General features: G+C 37.8%; 1 protein-coding gene across 1 annotated transcript in view; it reads left to right on the top strand.

The window, feature by feature from the left end:
- HHLA1 (HERV-H LTR-associating 1) overlaps positions 1–18,184 on the top strand; it is a 62,855-nt gene that overhangs the window by 24,201 nt on the left and 20,470 nt on the right. Inside the window, exons 9-11 of the mRNA XM_044684314.1 lie at positions 1,230–1,310; positions 7,414–7,482; positions 10,129–10,203. Of these exons, the coding sequence (XP_044540249.1) occupies positions 1,230–1,310; positions 7,414–7,482; positions 10,129–10,203 (225 nt within the window). The remainder of the gene's footprint in view (positions 1–1,229; positions 1,311–7,413; positions 7,483–10,128; positions 10,204–18,184) is intronic.

Raw genomic sequence — 18,184 nt, 5'->3', positions numbered from 1 at the left:
AGCACCTTCAAAAAAAATGAACATGGATTAAGAAATGAAAACCCCATTGAAAATGCTGAAAAGGAAAAATACTAAAACATAATTTATTGATCATGATATAATTAAAATCTTATTTTAAAAGGGGTCTTTGGAAGAAGAATTAGAAATTAATTGGAAAGTAAGAAACTTAATTTTAAAGAACTTTTGAGTAAATAAATTCTAGGAAAAGAACAAAAAAATTATCAAAGAAAATTATTATGATGAGACAATATACTAAAGCTTATGGAATGCAGCAAAAACAGTCCTGATGGAAAATTGTCTGTCCTTTATCTTTCATAATCTTTCATGTGCAAAAATGGTTTTGAATGCTAAACAGAGGATTTTGTACTTTATCCTGGAGGTGATGGGGAGCCATTGGAGTTTTTTAAGTCTTCCAATATACAGATTATCCTGTAGAAAAGTAAAATCTGTTGTTTTTAAAATTGATGAAGGCCAATATTAAAAGGGAAAATAGTATTTTAATAAAAGCCATGCTGATAGAGATAAATTATTAGACCACGAGCCTGTAAGGATTCAAAGTGCCGCATCAGCCATTTATATTTCGTAACAAAAAAGACAGACTCAAGCCCGCCCTCTGAATTTAAGTTGAGCTCTAAGTTGGTTCCCATTCTCTGATGTAATCATGCCAGAAACAGGAAACCCCATTGGATCACGGGGAATATAGTCTCAAAGTTCCTCACATGTCCACAGGAAGTTTGTAAGATACTTTTAAATGGCACCTCCCTGAATTCCAAACACACAGATCCATGGGGGCAGCTAGGTAGCTCAGTGGAGTGAGAACCAGGCCTAGAGACAGGAGGTCCTAGGTTCAAATCTGGCCTCAGACACTTCCCAACTGTGTGACCCTGGGCAAGTCACTTGATCCCCATTGCCTATCCTTTACCACTCTTCTGCTTTAGAACTAATAAACAGTATTGATTCCAAGACAGAAGGTAAGGGTTTAAAATTAGAAAGAAAAAAGAAAAATTAAAAAAAAAAAAAAAAAGAAAAGTAGGATCCAGACGTAGACTTCGGATCTCTTGATTCCAGACTCACTTTTGTATCTATTACATCACACTATGTTGGTCATATTACAAAGGTTCATCTCTTCCCATCCACCCTTTCTGTGTCTCTGGCTCCATTTGTCTTTTCTGTCTCCCAGGAAACTCATTTCCAGTCCTAAATTTCCTTTCTTTCTTCTTGACTTTCAGCACTGAATTCTTCTCCATCATCTGAGACTCTCACCCCTTCCACGCAAGGAGAAGACATGACCAGAGAATTTCTGCTCTCAGGTAAAATCCTTCTCCGGAGGTGATCAGCCCATCAAATAAACAAGAATATTTCAATCAGAATTATAATAGTTGACATTTACCACATGTGGCACTTTATTAAAAGGCTTACAAAGCACTTTAAACATAATATCTCATTTGATTTTCAACCAACCCTGGAAGGTAATTGCCATTATTAGTCACATTTTACAGATGAGGAAACAGAGACCCAGAAATGTAAAATGACTTACTCACAGTCACTTATCTGAAGCAGAATCCAAATACAAATTTTCCTGACTTTTAAATTCAGTTGAATCTCCTAACAGATGATCCTGTAATAATAACTGTTATTATTAGCATTACACAGCACTCTAAGTTAGTTTTGTAGATTGTTTTATAAATATTACCTCATCTTATGCTCACAACAACCCTGAGAGACAGGCCCTCTTATTATCCCCCTTTTAGAGATGAGGAAACTGCCACAGACAGGTTAAGTGACTTGCCCAGGGTCACACAGCTAATTTGAAGCCTGCATTTGAACACAGATCTTCCTGACTCCGTGTCTAGCACTGTATCTACTGTGCTATAGTTGACCTTCAAATATTATCACATTTGATCCTCACAGCAACTTTGTGAGGGTAGATACTCAAACAGAAATTCTCTCCCAGGTTATGATGGCACGCCTAGCCCACAAATTAATACACACTAGTGCCTATGAGTTATAATAACTCTTACCGTCCCTGATTTCCAGATTATGAAACTGAGGTTCAGAGAGGTTAAGTGACTTGAAAAAGGTTATACAACTAGTGTTTGAGGTGAAATAAAACCTTGTTATACCTGTTGCCCAAGTCCAGCACCCTGTCTATCTACTGCATGTTGAGAATACAGAACAAGCTGAAAGTATGTTCCCTGCATGAGTTCATGTTCTAGTTGAGAAAATAGGACTGAGCCGTCAAATAATTACCCCAATGTCAGGTCAATTAACTCCTGAGTTATGAGATGTAATCAACTATGCATCCTATGGGAATTCTAGACCTAGAGCAGTCAGGGGATTGGGAAGCCAACCAGTCCCACCTTTCCCCCCATTTTTATGGATAAGGCCCAAAGAGAAATTGACTTCCTAAGACATACAACCTTCTATAATGAAAATAGCACAAGTTGGGCGACAGAAGGCTACAAATCTTACATCTGATACCTATTGTCCTATGTCCTTGGGCAAATAATTTATCTGGGACTGGATGGCACAGTGGATAGAAAGCCAGGTCTGGAGTCAGGAAGACCTCAGTTCAAATGTGACCTAAAAAGCCTACTAGCTGTGTGATTCAGGACAATTCACTTAACATTATTTGTCTCAGTTTCTTTATCTGTAAAATGACCTGAAGAAGGGAATGGCAAACGGCTCCAGTCTCTTTGCCAAGAAAATCCCCAGTGGAGTCACAAAGAGTCAGCCAGGACTGAAAAATGACTGAACCACCACCACAATAACAACAAAAAATAATGCTGTTAGGCTAGAATATCTCTAAGATCTTGCCTAGTTCAAATCTATATAAATATCTTAAATATGATAACAGAGATATTGCAAAGGCATTAACTGTTACTAAGCAAGAAGAACTATAGATCATTGGGTTGAAAGCACTCTCTCCATAGTCAATAAAGTGCCCCTCTGTGGGAATTTGGAGAAAAGAAGGTACAATTTATGAGCCCTTAATACTTAAGGGAGTGAGGAAAAGGCAAGATCTTTAGGAAGATTAGAGGAAAGAAGGGAATTAGTACTTATTAAGTTCCTAATATGTTCCAAGTACAGTGCTAATCACCTTACAAATATTATCTCATTTAATCTTCAAAACAACCCTGGGATATAGGTATTATTATTATTTCTGCTTTATAGATGAAGAAACTGAGTTTGTGAGAGATTAAGTGAGTTACTCTCCCCTCCCATCATTCAACTAGAAATTATATAAATCTGAATTTGAACTCAAGTCTTTGTGACTCAGCATTCTATCCCCTGCAACTCCCTATCTTCAGCAATAAGTTGTGCTTAAAGAACTAGAAATAATCATCCTGAAAAAGAGAATATTTAGCTATTTTTATGTATTTAAAGAGAAAGGATTTATTCTTATTCTATTTGGCCCCAGATTTATTCTTATTCTATTGGTCAGAGCAATGAGTAGAAGATGTGTAAAGAAGTAGAACTAAGCTGATATTCAGGAAAGACTTCCAATAAAACTATCTAGGAGCAGAATAGGGCAACTAAGTGGCACAATGCATAGACTGCCTGGTCTTAAGTAAGGAAGACTCATCTTCCCGAGTTTTAATCTGGCTCAGACACAAGTTGTATGGCCTTTGACAAGTCACTTAACATGATTTGTCTAAGTTTCCTGAGCTATAAAATGACCTGGAAAAGGAAATGGCAAACCACTCCATTATTTTTGCCAAGAAAACCCCAAATGAGCTCATGGAGAGTCAGACACAACTGAAATGACTGAATAACAAGAGTAAATGAGCTACTTCAGGATGTAGTAGAGGTTCTCCCTCAACAGAGTTCTTCAACCAAAGACCTGACCACTCCTCATTGGCTATGTTTCTGTTCAAGTACAGGGTGGACAGGATGATTTCCAAGGCTCCTTGCTACCCTCAGATTCTATTATTCCGCCATCTTGTGTGCTTTTTCCATTGGAGCCCACTGCCCTACTCAAAGGTTCCTAGAATGCCAAACTAGCCTCCTTTGCTACTAGGTAGTTTGTTTGGTATTCCCTGAAGCCCAAGTCCTATTCCCATCCAAGAGTGTTTTAGGACTAAAGCTCCAGAATTTGTTTTGATCACTCGTCTGGGACCTTTGGTCGATTCTAAATTCTCTTTGCAGTGCTCAGGAGCTGTTTCTGTCTTCCAAATATTGTAACTACAGAGAACATCCACACTGGCTCAGTAACATAATACCAGCCCTAGACAAGACCTGGACCAGTCAGACTGAATCCTGATGATGTCATTGTTTTCCATTGGCTGACACTGTTTTCATTCTCTCTCCACTCTTGCTTCAGATTTTTTCCTGAGAGGCCAACTGAAGCTAGAGCCATTCATATCAATCTCTCCTGCCTTTTAAAATTTTTATAGCTTGTCTCCTTTATTAACTTGTTTTACTCTCACTCAGCATAACAGCCTGTGACTTTTCAGTGGGATTTATGAAACAGTCAAAGGTTAATTATTATATGTTTGAGTGGTAGACTGGTGGATTTAATGGGGATTAACTTCTCCAAGGCTTACATGTTGATGAAATACACTTGTGCTGAGGGAAAAGTGCTTTGATAGCAGACTGCTCATGAGCTTTGGGCAATCCTGAATAGCAAATAATCTCTCCATTAAATTATCAAAGTCTAGAATTTGGAGACATCTGGAATTACCCACAAAGTGGTCATGCAAGTGATTGTCACTTGAATTCTCAATTTAAATGAATGTGCTTCAGTGATTTGGTCATATAACCAAGACTCTGGCAATCCTGACAAAAAATACTAAATAATTCAATTTCATTATATTTAATAACTCACCTATTGAGCTTCCTGCTTCCAGTGTCTCATTGCTCTCATCCATCAACCACACAGTTGCCAAAATAACCTACCTAAGACACTAAACCCACACAAATCATAAGTATTTCTATATATTAGCAATAAAATCCTCTGGAAAAGACAGAAAGAGAAATTCTACTTAAAATTAATAGAAAAGTATAAAATATCTAGGAGCCAATACACAAAAACGATGTGAACACAATTATGAAATATTTTACATAAATAAAGACAGACAAATAAATTTGAGAAATATTAATAGCTTGTAGGAAGGATGAGTCAGACTATAGAGCTAGAGGAATTTGTATTTTGGAAAAAAAGAAGAGCCAAAAAATAAAAATAAAAATGCTTAAAAAAAAAAAAAAAGAGCCACCTAAGGATTTTGAGCCAGACGACATTTTATAAACAAAGAAAATCAGGAAGGTGAAAGGGAATGCTAATGATTGCAAAGGTATCAGATCCAAATTTCAAACCCAGATCCTCCAACTCCAGATACAGCTCTTGAAAGAGCAGCATATCATGATGCATTTCCCACTGAGGAGATGGGATAAATAGACATGAAGCAAGAATGAATGAATTCACTGGGTTGTCTTCAACAGCCATTGACTAAAAGTTGATATTGCATCCAATGTTCTTCCTCAAGAAAGAATCAGGTCTGTTTTGTCCTTTTTTTGCTTTTGTTTTGTTTTCTAAGGGACTAACATCTCCAGGAGAGTGGCTAAGCAATAGCTTGGCAGCTTAGGAGCACATAAATTGTGCGACTAGCTTCAAGAGGAGAAATGCAGTAAACAGAACATGCTGTAGAGTTGTTTGGAAAGAGAAAAGCCTCCCATTAGCCCATAACTCTGTTGACACTTTTCCTGTCATTATCAGGCATCACATAAATCATGCTCTCCAGGAGCCCAACAAGCTATTCCAGAGGCAAATGAAGGCTGCTCAGGCTGAACATGGAGCTGTTATGCTGATACATCACGAGCTTCATGCAGGGTCTCTATGATGCTTCTCTGGAAAGGCTGTCAGGACATTTTGCCAATGTTCCTTTGCACCTGGGCCAGAGCATTCAGAGCAGGTAATAGGGGAGCTCATTATCGTAGAGGTTTCAGAGAGGTACCCCAGGCAGAATTTATTCCTCCCAAATTTCCATAGACAGATGATGGCCCATCTTTTATGAAATGAGGACCTCCTGGTCCATAGGAAGGATGTCTAAGTGAGTGCTGTAATGAGCCACATTTCAAGGCCTTTCTGCTCTATTAATATCCTCCTTTGATGAGCAAAGGGACTAGACTTTCCATGGGGTTAGACTTTCTAGGCTGACGTCTGACTCAGGGCTGATAGAGCAGTGAAACTCAAGAGTTCCTAACCCCTAGGATCCTTTCACGGGCTCTTCTGGAGCTCACCACTCACACATTCTACCGTTCAACTAAGCTGTCTTTGTAGTTTCTTACAAATGATATTCCATTCCTTTCTCTTTACCACCACACTGGCTGTCTCGTATTCCCTAAGGAATGGACGCTTTTCTTAAATGTGCCTTTTAGAATGATTTTTTTTTCATTTAGAACACAGCAAAAGGCTACCTTCTGCTGAAGGCTTGTCTTTGTTTCTCCAGCTGCTGTTGCCTATGTTCCCTGCACCCCAGATTATCTTGTAGTATCTGCTTGGTATGGGTCTTGTATATACTTAGGGCAGCTGTGTGGTATAGTGGATAGAGAACTAGACTTGGAATCAGGAAGACTTTTCTTCCCAAGTTCAAATCTAGCCTTGCACTTACTAGCTGTGTGACACTACGTAAGTCACTTAACTCTCTTTGCCCCGGTTTCCCATCTGGAAATGAGCTGGAGAATGTGCTCCACTGATATCCTCACGATGTCAAGAGAAAGCGGGCGAGGTCTCCAGGATGCCGAGTTGGCCCCTTTGTGATTAACTTACAGGTGCACATGACCAAAGAGTAATAACTGAATGGGCAGGTGTGGATAGGCTGCAACCTGTATCAATGGAGAAAATATCCACATTGATGAAATTATATAAGCTTTGGAGTATTTGAAGAATAAAATTAAATAATGAACTGTGGTAGAAAAAGGCAAACCATTCCAGTATATTTGTCAAGAAAATCCTAAATAGGGGGCAGCTTGGGGCTCAGTGGAATGAGAGCCAGGCCTAGAGATGGGAGATCCTGGGTTCAAATCTGACCCCAGACACTTCCCAGCTGTGTGACCCTGGGCAAGTCACTTAACCCCCATTGCCTAGCCCTTACCACTCTTCTGCCTTGGAGACAATACACAGTATTGATTCCAAGATGGAAGGTAAGGGTTTAAGAAAAAAAAACAAAAACAAATAAGGACACAGAGTTGGAAACAACTGAAAATGACTCAACAATGATATACTTGTATATGTACACACTATTTCTCCAAAAAAAATTGCATGATCCTTGAGGGCAGAGACTCCTTTTATTTTTTTGTCTTGTCTTTGTACATGGAACATAACACAGTGCCTAAGACATAGTACACGCTTTAATGTTTGGTGACCAATTGATTAAGGACTTTGAATCTCGTTTCTCTCTGGTTTCACCAAAGGAACATATACTCCAGGGACAGATACTCCAGGACCAACCAAAGCACCTGCTCCAAAACAACCATACACGGGTAAGTTCATTCCTCTTCTAGAAAAGTGTGCAAGCCATTACCCACATCCATCTATAATGTTTAATACTAGACTGGTGTCTCATTAGTTCATCCTCTCCCATAACACACACACATACACACACACACACACACACACACACACACATACAGTCATTTTCTTTTAGATCCTTCATATTGTTCACAAATCATCTTTGTCTCAAGTTCATAGTTAAATCATTTTAATTAGATTAATAAAATAATTGTATAACTGAGAAGCGATATATAGATATACTTTAGAGAAAAACTTTCCAATCACCTTCTGACTCCAAACTGTCAACCAAAGCTACCTTTCTTTACATGTTGATATCTATTATCCACCCTGCTCTGGTCTCCTGGAGCTCTGTAGAGTCAACTTGGAAGTCCAGTTTCACAGCACAAAGTTCCTATTTCTAAGCTGGGCAGGAATGGATGTAGACAGATTAACTCACTATAGAGCACTACAGAAAATGTAAATTCTCTTAGTTAAAAAATGCAAGACTCCCATTAGAGTCCCAGAAAACCCATTATCCATCAGTCTGACACACATTTATCTTTCCCTGCAATGGCAGATCTGAAATGGACTCATGTTCAAACACCTTCAAGGCTCATGAGCCATATGACTGCCCCTTGCCTAATGTCAAAATGGTGATCCATTTGACTTCTGAAAAGCTCCTTTAGGAAATATTTTCATATAATAAGGCAAAACTTGCTTGTCTGAAGCCCACACAATTGGCTACTAAGCATAGCCTCTGGGGCCAAGCAGACCAAAGTCTAACCCCCCCTTTTTTTTTTAACATTTTTAAACCCTTAACTTCTGTGTATTGGCTCCTAGGTGGAAGAGTGGTAAAGGTGGGCAATGGGGGTCAAGTGACTTGCCCAGGGTCACACAGCTGGGAAGTGTCTGAGGTCGGATTTGAACCTAGGACCTCCTGTCTCTAGGCCTGACTTTCAATCCACTGAGCCACCCAGCTGCCCCTAACCCTTTTTCTAAATAATGATAAAGAAATAATGTAGGTGGCACCCAGGTGACTCAGTGGATTGAATGCCAAGCTCAGAGACAGGAAGTCCTGGGTTCAAATTAGGCCTCATACATTCCCTTCCTGTGTGACCCTGGGCAAGTCACCTAACCCCCATTGCCTAGCCCTTACCACTCTTCTGCCTTGGAACCATTACACCATATTGATTCTAAAAGAAAAGGTAGGAGTCGAAAGAAGGAAAGAAAGAAAGAAAGAAAGAAAGAAAGAAAGAAAGAAAGACTCTAACAGCAGTGAATTATACTCAGAAAAAGACTTTTACTATGTATAGAGAGAAGAGAAACCAGAAAGGCTGAAATTTAGTGATCTCTCCCTGCAGAGCATTTTACACACAGGTTTTTACACATCCCCAGCACAAGGAGATAAAATGAAATCCATCATGGCTACCCTAAGCTCCTCTAATTATTTACATTCTTTCTCTTATCAGCAAGAGCCTCTTAGGCAGTTAGAACCAAGGCTTTCTTGTGCTAACAATAATATTTTTTGGTTTTTGAAGTCATTTACTGCCTCCTCAAATTAAAGTTCACTGCTTAATTAAGAATTAAAACTCTTTCACAATCTTATCAAGAACAAGCCTTCAAAATCATAAACTTTGAGCTTCTTGAGGACAGGGATTGCTTTTCTTTTTCATATTTATTTTCCCAAGCACTTAGAGCAGAATCTGGCACATAGTAGGTGCTTAATGAATATTTATTGCCTGACTGAGTAACAGTGGCTGTTTTCACTCAAAATCTCTTCACCAGACATATTATCCCTCATATGACATGGTGACTAGCTTAACCACCTGATTCTGGTTATGTGGCAGTTTGTTCATTTCTTCATGAGATATGGATCCCAAAATGGGTCATGGTACTATGTGTGTGGCCAGCAAAGGTATCACCTTGCTCATTTTGGACACAATATAGCTATAATATACCTTTTTTATAATCTCGTCCTTTTAGGATGACACTAAAAAGCATTCAGAAGATAGCCACCAGATTGGTAGATCTTGAATCTATGTAATTAAAGACTCAATTGAAGGAATGAGGATTAGCCTGGGAAACATGACTCCACAGAGATTTAGAGGCAAAAGGGACAATGAAAGAAGTTTAACCCAATTCTCTCATTCTTGAGATAAAGAAACTGAGCTTTAAAGAACATAAGTGATTTAACCAGACATAGCCCATCTTCGAGTATTGAAAGGGTCATTATATTGAAGTGAGGTTAGATTTGTTGTTTGGCACCAGGGGCCAAGACTAGAAGAAATGGCCTGGAAATTGCAAAAAGGCAAATTTATACAATAAGAACTCTGTAACATTTAAAGCCATCGAAAAGTTGAATGGACTACCTTGGGAAATAGTGGGTAGTCTCAAGAGATTTCTTCAAGCAAAGGCTGGATGACCACCAGTTAGATGTGTTGTAGTGAGGATTTCTTTTGCTTTGAGGTTAGATTAAACTGTCTCTGAGGTCTCTTCCAACCTTGAAATTCCCAGTTCTCTTATTCTGTTTCTAGATGACTGATAACATCTTATCCAATTCAAACTCCTAGGTACTTATTTTTAATTCAAGGCAAGCTTTTTCATTGTTTTAAATGAACTACCCTTTTCTTTTGCAGTTTACTTTGCTCCGGCATTGATATCTCCCTCTCAGTCTCAGCCATCACCTTTCACCAAACTCCATCTTTTATCAAGTAAGTATCTGCTGAAATGGCCTCAGCTACTTTTTCTTGGGCAAAGCCATCATGTATTAAAATTCAGCATTAAGTCATTAGACAACCGTCCTTGTAGGGTCCGTGATCTAGACACAATCAAGGATTGAATGTTCACTTAACTGGTGGATAAACCAAGTAAAGGATCAAGGCATTTTCCATTCATTGGCAATGTAAGAGAAGGCATGTGATTTTTAGGTGAAGTCAGGAGAAGTAATAAGAATTCCAGGTCCATGTACTCATGAGTAGTTCAAACTAGCATACATTACTTCTTCCCTCAGAGACTCATTTTTCCTCATCTGAAATTCTTTTATGAATATGACATTCTACAATTTGCAAAAAACATAGCATTGCAAGGATAATATTGGTGTTTAAAAATCAATTTTTTTCAGTAAAGAGCAACTCGGGACCATTGAAAAGGCTGCATCATTTCCCAAATGAAATCTAGCATTATCTCTCCCTTTTATTCAAATCTGGACTCTGACCAGTGTCTTATCTTTTATGGTTATTTAAGGTCAATCTATAGATTGAATCAGTTGCTCATCCAACTTCATAAATTTTGCTAGACAACATGGAAAATGCACAAACTTCTCAATGCCATCAGCAAAGAAAAAAATCTGGAGAATTCCAAAATCTATTGGGAATCCCTAGGCCAATCAGAGTCTATGCAGGTTATTCCCCATGATGACAGCAAAGAGCTTTGGAAAAGACACGTCTTCCTGGTTTATGCCTCTGTTGATATTGCAACTCAGAAAATCATTGAATCACATCATCTCTCTAGTTGTATATATTCAATTCCTTAAGTATTTATTGTGTCAGTTACTACTAGACATTCTTTTTCAGTTATTCAGTCAATAAATATTTATTAATCTCCTACTCCAAGCATTGTAGGACAGTTAGGTGGCATAGTAGATAGAGCCCAGGACCTGGAATTAGGAAGACCAGAGTTCAAATCTGGCTTCAGACACTTACTAGCTGTGTGATCCTGGACAAGTCACTTCACCCTGTTTGCCTCAGTTTCCTTATCTATCAAATAAGATGGAGAAGGAAACAGAAAACCACTCCAATATCTTTATGAAGAAAATCCCAATTGGGGTCACAAAGGATTGGATATGAATGCAAGAACTAAACAGCTAAAACATAATTAAACAGTTAGTCTATACGGGGCAGTTGGGTGGCTCAGTGGATTGAGAACCAGGCCTAGAGACTGGAGGTCTTAGGTTCAAATCTAGCCTCAGACACTTCCCAGCTGTGTGACCCTGGGCAAGCCACTTAACCCCCATCGCCTAGCCCTTACTACTCTTCTGCGTTGGAGCCAATACACAGTATTGATTCTAAGACAGAAGGTCAGGGTTTTTATAAATTTTTTTTAAAAAAGAGTTAGACTATAATTGTATTAGAAGTCACAAAGACTCAGACATGACTGAAATGACTGAACAACAAGCAAGCACTATGCTAAGTAATGTAGATGCAAAGAAAGGAAAGACACAATCCCTTCACATTCTAATGGGGAAGACAACACGCAAGTAATCATGTTTACATAAAAAATAGTCATGATAACTTGAACATTATTAACGCAGAGAAAGCACTGATATTAAAGGATTTGGGGATTGACCAGCTATTATCTGCCCCCCCCAAAAAAAAGGCCTGTGCTATATGTATATATGTGGCTAGGGATTCACAGACTAAAAAGGAAAAAGTCCTTCCCATAAAGAATTTACATTTTGCTTCCTTTAATGGTTTCTGTCTTCTTGTGCCTTGGCAGATTGACAGTTGCCTCTTCTTGCTGCCATAGTTAACTGATTCTTGTTCCTTTTGATGTACCATAAGGGCTCTATTTTGAGTCAAGTGCTTGTTCTTGGAGCAACTACTGCTAGGTAGTACAATGGATAGAGTGCAGATCCTGAAGTCAGGAAGGCTCATCTTCCCAAGTTCAAATCTAGATTCAGACACATACTATCTCTATGAACCCGGGCAAGTCACTGAACTCTATTTGCCTCCGTTTCCTCATCTATAAAATGAGCTTGGAAAAGACAATGGCAAAACCTCTCCAGTATCTTTGCCAAGAAAACCCCAAATGTGATCATGAAGTGTTGGGCATGACTTTAGAAGCAACTGAACAACAACACTGGACTTCAAGGACACAAAGTGTATATTTCATGACATCTCAGATGAACTTAACTTGTTTGTCAAGATATCTTTAGGTAGGAAAGCCTTTAGAGTTGTGTTTTGTTCTATAGTCAAGTGATTTTTTAAATATATAGACAATAAACATATGAGGACATATATTCTTTAATTTCTCCATCGCTTGTTTGACCAAGTAGATGTCGTCACCTGTAAAAGTCTCTCTGCTACTTTATGGTTTTGATTATTTGTTTTTAGTGCCATTAGGATGAGAACCACAGTAGTGATTTCATATTAAGGAACTCCTAAATAAGGAAATTCTGTCAACCAACAAAGCCTGATTCCTTCTTTGCAACTTGTAGTCTTAGAGAGTTGCTTAGTCTATAGAGGGGTTAAATGACTTGTCCAGGGCCACGCTGTCAGAATTTGTCAGAGGCAGGAGGACATGAACCCAAGTTTTTATCTGCCTATCTTTTCTTAATAATACAATGCATAATTTCCCTTCCTTTGAAATTCTGGTTTGATTCCCGAGTGACTATAAAATTGTGCCACATTCAGCATCTCCCTCATGCAGTTTAGCCAGGTTCATGGAATTTTCCCAATTTAATTTTCTTAGCTATCATTACTACTTCCAAACATAGCAAGTCAGAACACCAGCGTTTGGAGTCCAAGTGTCTTGGTTTCATTCCCATAAAGGATGAAAATAGATGGCTCTTAAAATATCCATTCCACTTCTTTTTATTATCCTACCTCCATTTTCATTTATCAGTACACCAAGGAAAATTTTGCCTGGGTTAAGTTCATGCCTAAAAAAGGTTCATTTTTTCCCCTATCACTATTTTAAAAAATATTTTTGAAGTGACATGGCTCATAATTTTCTACTATCATGCCATATGGCTCTTTTTTCCCATTTAATAATTTTTTTTGAAAAGTTAACATGGTTACATGATTCATGCTCTTACTTTCCCCTTCACCCCCTGACTTCCCCCCACAATAGCCGATGTGCATTTCCACTGGTTTTAACATGTGTCATTGATCAAGACCTATTTCCAAATTGTTGATAGTTGCATTGGTGTGGTAGTTTCAAGTCTACATCCCCAATCATGTCCACCTCAACCCATGTGTTCAAGCAGTTGTTTTTCTTCTGTTTCCACTCCTGTAGTTCTTCCTCTGAATGTGGGTAGCGTTCTTTACCATAAGTTCCTCAGAGTTGTCCTGGGTGATTGCACTGCTGCTAGTACAGAAGTCCATTACATTCTATTTTACCACAGTGTATTGGTCTCTGTGTACAATGTTCTTCTGGCTCTGCTCCTTTCACTCTGCATCAGTTCCTGGAGGTCTTTCCAGTTCACATGGAATTCCTCCGGTTTATTATTCCTTTGAGCACAATAGTATTCCATCACTAGCATATACCACAATTTGTTAAGCCATTCCCCAATTGAAGGACATACCCTCCTTTTCCAGTTTTTTGCCACCACAAAAAGCGTGGCTATAAATATTTTTGTACAAGTCTGTTTATCTATGATCTCTTTGGGGTATAAACCCAACAATGGTATGGTGGGATCAAAGGGCAGGCATTCTTTTATAGCCCTTTGAGCATTGTGCCATATGGCTTTTTATTGATGTTCTTTTTTTTTTATTTCTCCAAAATGCCTTCCCCTCCTCCTACCAGAGAAAAATTCTTTATAACAATGTTTTTAAAGAAAAGGAAAAAATTATGGAAAAATATATACAAAATATCACACTTTTGACCTCACAACTCAGCAAAGGAGTGGGATAGGTCTTCTCATTCTCTGCAGTGTTTTGCAAATGTTATTGTAACCCTAAATCTGGACTTTAATTGGATGCTATGTCTCTCTGCTTGAAGTGTTTTCTGACTGCAGTTTCTGAGGTCTTTGAGCCTATATTCCGTGTCTCCAGCAAATCTTAACAATCACATTAGACTTCTTTATATGTATTCACTCTAGCTTGTCTGAATAAACTGAATCCAAACTGTTATCATACATATATTCACTTTCTCATCTTTACCCTTTCATATAGTGAAGTGTTGATTTCACGAAACTCCAATCAGCAAGTGGTCTGACTGCATGCAGGCCTGAAGTAGAAAAATCATCTTTGAATTTAGTATTAGGGTGTCTAGATTCTCATCCCTCCTTGGCTACTTACTAGCTATGTGAGTGACTTTGTACAAGTCACTTAATTTCTCTGGGGATGACTTTCATCACCTACAAAATGGGAGAATTAAGTTGCTAGTCTCAAAATTTCCTTCTATGTATGACTATCTAATCTATTTATCCAATTTGGAAAGGAAGCACTTTGGAATGTGTAAAAGTCCTGTCCCAATTCTGGAGATGATGATGCTAATGATGATCATGAATGATGACAAAGATTGTTATGGTGATTATGGTGATGGTGATGAATTATTATCATCATGATCATCATGATCAGATCTCTGCAAACAGTACAGAATCCTTTATGCTATAAAAATCTGAAAAATCCACGTTAGTTTCTTAAGGAAGATGCACTTTGAGAAAGCCTTTCTCTTGATGTACACTACAAAGAGCAATGGATTTAGAGTCAGAGGAAATGGGATAATATCTCAATTCTGCTACTTAATACCCTATCAGAGTATTCATGTAAAAGTCATTTAATCTCTTCAGGACTTAGTTTTTTATGTAATAACCTGTTACAATAATTAGTTCATTTTAAGGTTAAACAAAACCTCTTAAGTAAGGCCTTAGATTATGCTAGATAAAAAGGTATAAGTTCTATAACAATCATTCAGTTGGGAAAATTCCTAATATTTAGGCAGAGATTTCATTCCCTGCTTTCATTAACATCTATATCTATTTCTAGTTAACCTCTACTTACCCTCCTTGTGGTGGAGGTAAAATTCAGGTTTTTGGAAATATTTGAATAACAAAAGAGAAGATTATATGATAATGTAGAATCATATTATATAGTGTAAGAGGCAGGAAGTGGTATGATGGATAGAACACTAGACCTGGAGTAAGGAAAATCTGAATTCAAATATAGCCTCAGATATATACTAGTTGTGTGACCTTGGGCAAGTCACTTATTTTCTTCAGTATCCTCAATTGTAAAATGGGAATAAAAATAACACCTACCTCCTAGAGTTATTTTAAGGATCAAATGAGATAATATTAATTAAGTGGTTAGTACAGTGCCTGGCATATTGTAACCACTATGTTAATGATTATTCATTTTCCCTTCCACCAGAACTCCTTGATTTTGCCAGACCTACAAAGCTGAACCTCACAAAATGACTGCATAGTTTTGCTTTAAATGATTAGATAAGCATTTGCTAAGCATTTACACTGTTCCAGGTCCTCTGCTAGGTGCTAGAGATATAAAGACAAAAATTTAAAAGTCCCTGCCCTTAAGGAGCTTACACATTCTGTCAGATGATATACAGCATATATCTATATAATCATATACATAAGTTGATATAGATATGCATACTATAAAATTAAAATTAATATATAATAACTTCAAATATTATATTTTATAAGATTTATTAATGATCACTAGAAGTAAAGAAATAAAAAGGTAATTATCTAACAAAAATAAAACCATGTGCCCAAGCTAATCTACCTGCTCAAAAGACCCACTAAACCGCCACAGCAGGAGGGCTAGACATGAAACTCCACCCAATTTATATATCCCATCTACATCAGCACATAATGGCAGAAAGTGAGTGGGGTTCTGGGAATCGTAGTTTTTGCTGGGGATTGTAATTTTGCTAAGAATCATAGTTTTTAGGGTAACAGATTCTAATTTCACAGTACACACAAGATAAATACTTGATAATTCTGAAGAGTGGGCACTAATAACTAGGGAATCAGGAAAGTGGTGTTTGAGCTGAGTTTTGAATAAAATAAGGGATTCTAGGAAGTGGAAGGGAATTCATTGGGGCAAGGGGGACACCCTATGCTAAGTGATAAGGGAAAAGGGTATTATAGTGTTATATTTTGTAAAGGTTAAATTAGGAGTTTGAAAAAATAAGAGCAGTTTTTGACAATTTTAGTTTTAATGAGAATATAGTAAAAAAGAGGAAACATAATAAAGAGGTAGAGAGAGAAACTGCCTAACTAACTACCCTATAACTACCTATAACTGCCATTAGAGAAAGTCCAGCTGATCACCCTTCAGCTCAGCTAGCCAGAATATATACATATATATATATATATATATATATATCCCAACCACCAACTAATCACCAACCCACACCACCAGCAACCAATCCCCAGTAATCAATAGCAACTAATAATAACCCCCAACTAATAACTACCAACCACTCACTGACTAACTCGCTCACTGANGTTTATCTAAAATAATAATTTCTTAAGTAAATATGTCAAAGCTAGGCTAAATTTCAATATTAAAGCTAGGTAATCAAGGCAGCTCGGCTGACTGACAACCTCCCTCCACGGAAGATCCAGCCAACTGCCCCTTCCTCAAGATTCCAAACCCCTAACAGCTTTTGGAACTCAGCCAAAGCTAGAAAAAAACTATATCACCCTAATTCTGTATACTACACCTAGCACGTGGCAGAAAAAGAATGTATTGTAATTGTTATTTCTGTTTTTATTAACCTAATTTTTTGTTTAAAAAAAAAATATATATATATATATATATATCCCAACCACCAACTAATCACCAACCCACACCACCAGCAACCAATCCCCAGTAATCAATAGCAACTAATAATAACCCCCAACTAATAACTACCAACCACTCACTGACTAACTCGCTTACTGACCAACCTTCCACCAACTGCCAGTCACCACCCCATCTCAGATCCTGTGCTGGCCTTTTATATCCCCTTCTTACCTCACTTCCTGTCTCTCTGGTTTCTACTTCCTTTCTCTGTGGGCTGGTATATCTTTAGATATCTCTATGGTAAAAGGATCTCCAGGTCCCCAGTTAAATTAGAGAAAGGGATTAAGTATGAAGAACCCTAAGAAGGCACCTTTCATTAGGTTGTGTAGTAAAAGAAAGGAATTAGTGTATTATAATGCTCAGAGATAGACCTTCAAATGGCAAATGGAAAAGATTATATTTTAATCAATCAATAAACATTTATTAAGTGCCTATTATGTACCAGGTGCTGAGTTATGTGCTGAGGATACAAAAAGAGACAAAATACAGTCTCTGCCCTCAAAGTTGTAGTCAGTATGGAGAGGGAGCCTCCATAGTTTATAGAATGGGAAAATGGCATGATCAGATATGATCTAAAGCTAGACATATTTAAAGGAAATCATCAGACTATGTTCCATACGGGATGAAATCTTCAATCAGAGCTCACTCACAGACATGGGATAAATTGATACTGGGGATAAACTGAACTATCAAAGCAGATGACCCACCAGGGGAATCATTAGCTCAACAACCCACATACATTTACTTATAATGACTTTTTTTAATTGTTTTTCAGACCTGAGGTTTCATTAGTGTAGGAATTCCCAAGCAAGGAAACTCACTCCTCCAAAGTAAATGAGCATTTTCTCTGATATTTATAGACTTAGAGTTATTTAGAGAAGTGAGTCATTAAGTGAGTTGTCCAGGGTTACACAGTTAGCGCAAGTCAGAAACTATGATTTCATAAGCCTCGGAATCTTCTAGGTAAGAAAATGCTCATGGAGGGCAGAATCTTCTCTACAACTTATAGTCTTAGACAGTTGCCTAAATCACTGAGAGACTGACTTTCTGTAGGTCACCACAGTATTGCAAGAAGCAGAATCTTTTGACTCTGAGATCGAATCTCTACTTACTCTGTCAATCTACATCACTATGTCTTTATGATTTTGATATAAAA

This window comes from Gracilinanus agilis, chromosome 1 (genome assembly GCF_016433145.1).
Source record: "Gracilinanus agilis isolate LMUSP501 chromosome 1, AgileGrace, whole genome shotgun sequence".
NCBI classification, from domain to species: Eukaryota; Metazoa; Chordata; class Mammalia; order Didelphimorphia; family Didelphidae; genus Gracilinanus; species Gracilinanus agilis.
Note: the sequence above shows the minus strand (reverse complement) of the source record. Positions and strands in the feature narration are given on the sequence as shown.